The sequence below is a fragment of the Chiloscyllium punctatum genome, chromosome 16 (genome assembly GCF_047496795.1).
Source record: "Chiloscyllium punctatum isolate Juve2018m chromosome 16, sChiPun1.3, whole genome shotgun sequence".
NCBI classification, from domain to species: domain Eukaryota; kingdom Metazoa; phylum Chordata; class Chondrichthyes; order Orectolobiformes; family Hemiscylliidae; genus Chiloscyllium; species Chiloscyllium punctatum.
The window spans coordinates 49747128-49750482 of record NC_092754.1 but is presented as its reverse complement, the minus strand read 5'-3'; the positions used below and the strand labels follow the sequence as shown (position 1 = coordinate 49750482).

Below are 3355 nucleotides of genomic sequence, written 5' to 3'. Positions count from 1 at the left end.
GCTCCAGGGCCAGGGCAGTCCGGTTAGTAATAACCTCTACGACTGCTTGGAGCCTGATAATTCGATTCAACATATAGATAGGAGTACGGTATCCCCATGATCCGTCCTGTGCCCATGTAGCTGGCCCGTAGTATGCAATAACCCGGGCCGGTGGCCACTCATCCCCCCAATCACCGACTTGGATATCCCTTGGCGACCTACGGAGAGAGTCAAATAGTTTAATTCCCAAATCGTTGCCTTCCTTCCGGGGTAATAGGAAGAACGCAGGTCGTATTAGACCCAGGAAGCAGACCCCAGCCCATCCCATGGGTAGTTTGGAGTATGCCTGATTACCGCATATCCAAAATAGGCCATCTGGAGCAGGCCCTCCCTGCCTCACAACGTCATCCCACAGCTCCTTTACCCCGGGAACGCCCTCATAAGGACCAGGACCACTGCAATTCCAGTATTCGGACTCCTGACCCAGAGTCTGGACAGGAGTATCCCAGCATCGATTCCCCCGACAACCACCACTCCAGACTCTCATCATGCCATCGGAAGAATCAGAACCTAGTTCGTCAGAGGAGGAATCAGTACGTAATGGAACGCAATTTTTATGACCTCGGTTTGCAATGTACCAAGTAATATCCTCAGGCCACCATACTCGCGTGGTTGCATCCAATATATTCTGACAGGGACTAATCCCTACCTCCACGGTCCCCTTGCCTTCAATACAGAACTGGCCCTCAGGGCTGTTTGTCAGTCTCCACCCCTGGCTTTTTCTGTCGTTGACATGAGTCCAAGTGGTTTGCTGCAATTCCCCTATGTCTAAGCTTTGACCAGTCCACGGCCATTGTTCCGACATATGCGGCCCCCCACAAACCCAGCAATTGCTAACATTTAAAACAGTGGCTATTCTAGAGGTGAGATCAATAAACAGGTTTTGTGTAACATCAGGGAGTTCAATTTTTCCTTCTACCTCTTTGTATACGGATGGCACTTTAGGGAGCACGACCGTTCCCTAACGGTCTTGCTCCTTCCCCAACCCCCGATCAGTGATCTGTATCTTGGTCTCCTTGACTCTGTCAACCTGCTCCCTGAGCAACACGGAGGATAGGTCCCACCTCCCAGTTTTGCTAATAGACACCCAGCGGTCATTTATAGGGCATCCACGGATTTTGCCACTGTATCCTTTATTATATACCTGATAATAGGGTCTCCCATCCTCCCAACATTCATGGCGTGCACTCACATCGTAACACCTATCGTCCACATAGGAATGGGACACAAATGATCCCGAGTAGATTCGAATCCCAAGTCTTACTGTAGTTCGACATTTGTCACATCTCCCCTCACCCTCCCCCACATACAGGAGTAAATTGATCAATATCCCCACCAATACAGTCCAAGTAGAGTTCATTATCGCTGTCTTTTCAGTTTGACCACCAACGGCTTGTCCCCTTGCTCGCATTTCCAAGTGCTTTCTCCTTCAGGCGGAACAGGCCCCTTTATCCTTGATGCGTGGACCCACCCTTTTTCTTTCGTCTGAACAGCTGCTTCAGTTGTTAACAGAACCAGGAACGGTCCTTCCCACCGCGGCTGGAGCTTTTCGGCTTTCCAGGTCTTAACAAGTACCCAGTCTCCGGGCTCCACCTTATGCAAGAGGAAGTCGAGCGGCGGAGTGTGAGCCAGGAGACCTTTCCTCCGGAGTTCTCTTGGGCAAATTTGACCTCAGTGGGATCCCTCCTGCGCCACGTGGTGTACCACAGATTGAGGTCACCTTTGATATTGACGCAAATGGCATCTTGAATGTCTCTGCTGTGGACAAGAGCACTGGCAAAGAGAGCAAAATCACCATCACCAATAACAAGGGCAGGTTGAGTAAGGAGGAGATCGAGAGGATGGTGCAGGAAGCGGAGAGGTACAAAGGTCAGGATGATATGCAGCGTGAGAAAATTACAGCCAAGAATTCCCTGGAGTCGTACGCATTTAACATGAAGAGTTCAGTGGAGGAAGAGAAAACGAAAGGCAAGATCAGTGAGGAAGATAAGAACAAAGTCATCGAAAAGTGTAACCAGGCCATCTCCTGGCTGGAGGCAAACCAAACAGCAGAGAAGGAGGACTTTGAGCAGCAGTTGAAAGATTTAAAAAAAATATGCAAGCCCATCATTGCCAAACTTTACCAGGGAGGTATGCCCGAAGGGCCATTCTCAGAACAAGTCAGAAAGGACCCTTCTGGTGGACCAACAATTGAAGAGGTTGATTGAAACTTTAACTCTCTTCAAAGTAATATCATTTTCAGTTGGTCTCTCTTCTCCACCATTCCATCCCCCCACCTCCCTGAAATTGCAACAGTCCTTTAGAATTTCTCGGGGCTTCTGTAAACCCAGTTGATTTGGACATTTGCACAGTTAGGTAAATGATGGCCTACATTTCTGAAGTTTGGGTGTTTGAATGGTAGCAATTAAACGTGTCAATGGTGAATTTTTCTGCAAACTGTTTCCTGTATGTTTTATACATTGAGTAGTTTACACCCTTTTAGCTGCTAATGGAGTTCTTTCTCAGTTTTCTGCACACTACAAGAATGCACCGTATGATTCAGAAATTCAGTCAGTTGTCACTAATCCTGAGAAGTTATTGTTTAGACAGGTTATACTTACAGTTAAGCAAGCCAGCTACCCTTTCTGTCATGTAGTTGGAACAGTGTTCCCTTATAATAAATAGTATACAACAGAGATTCTATTTTCATACAGACCACAAGAAGGTGGTGTTATAACAATTGGCAGCCTTTGCAGACTTAATTTGTATGCAATTATTGGGGAAAGTAATCACAATTAAATATCTTTGGTGGAAAATGCATAACATCCGAGCAGTGGCTATCAATAATACAATTTCTCTCCGTGCACAACCAATTTTCAGATGATGTCCTTTGTGTTCTCCAAAAGCTTGTTTAACCATTTGAATCATTAAGTGGATAGGACCAATTTTCATGCATTGTGTGTCTGTTGCTGTCATAAATGTTTTTTTGTTTGCAGCAAAATTTAAGTTTTTTTTTGATACCTTCCAGACATTGATTCTCTCACAATCTTTTCCATTTTTATGACTTTTCTTTCAACTCTGTCTGTTTTTTTCCCTTGGTTATTCATTCTTTGATATTCCCTTCCTGGAATCATTTTTCCTCACTGAGGAAACTGGGAGTCATGAACTATTTTCATAAAAGTGTGCAGTTGTTCATTAGTTGTCTTTTCTATTAAACTTCTTTCTGAGTCCACTCCAGTTAACTCTGCACAATGCCTACCTTCTTCGAGTTTATAGCACAGTTGTTTTCAACCCAAGTTTCTTACTCTTAACATGAATGCTAACTTCTATCATATTA

At 45.2% G+C, this 3355-nt stretch overlaps 1 protein-coding gene across 1 annotated transcript; it reads left to right on the top strand.

Annotated features, from left to right (window-relative positions):
• Window positions 1-527: 527 nt before the first annotated feature.
• On the top strand, window positions 528-2246 carry LOC140487261 (heat shock 70 kDa protein-like). Its single transcript, XM_072586888.1, has 2 exons — window positions 528-576; window positions 1612-2246. Exons 1-2 carry the CDS (start codon window positions 528-530, stop codon window positions 2244-2246), a joined length of 684 nt encoding a protein of 227 aa, XP_072442989.1.
• The last annotated feature ends 1109 nt before the right edge of the window (window positions 2247-3355 follow it).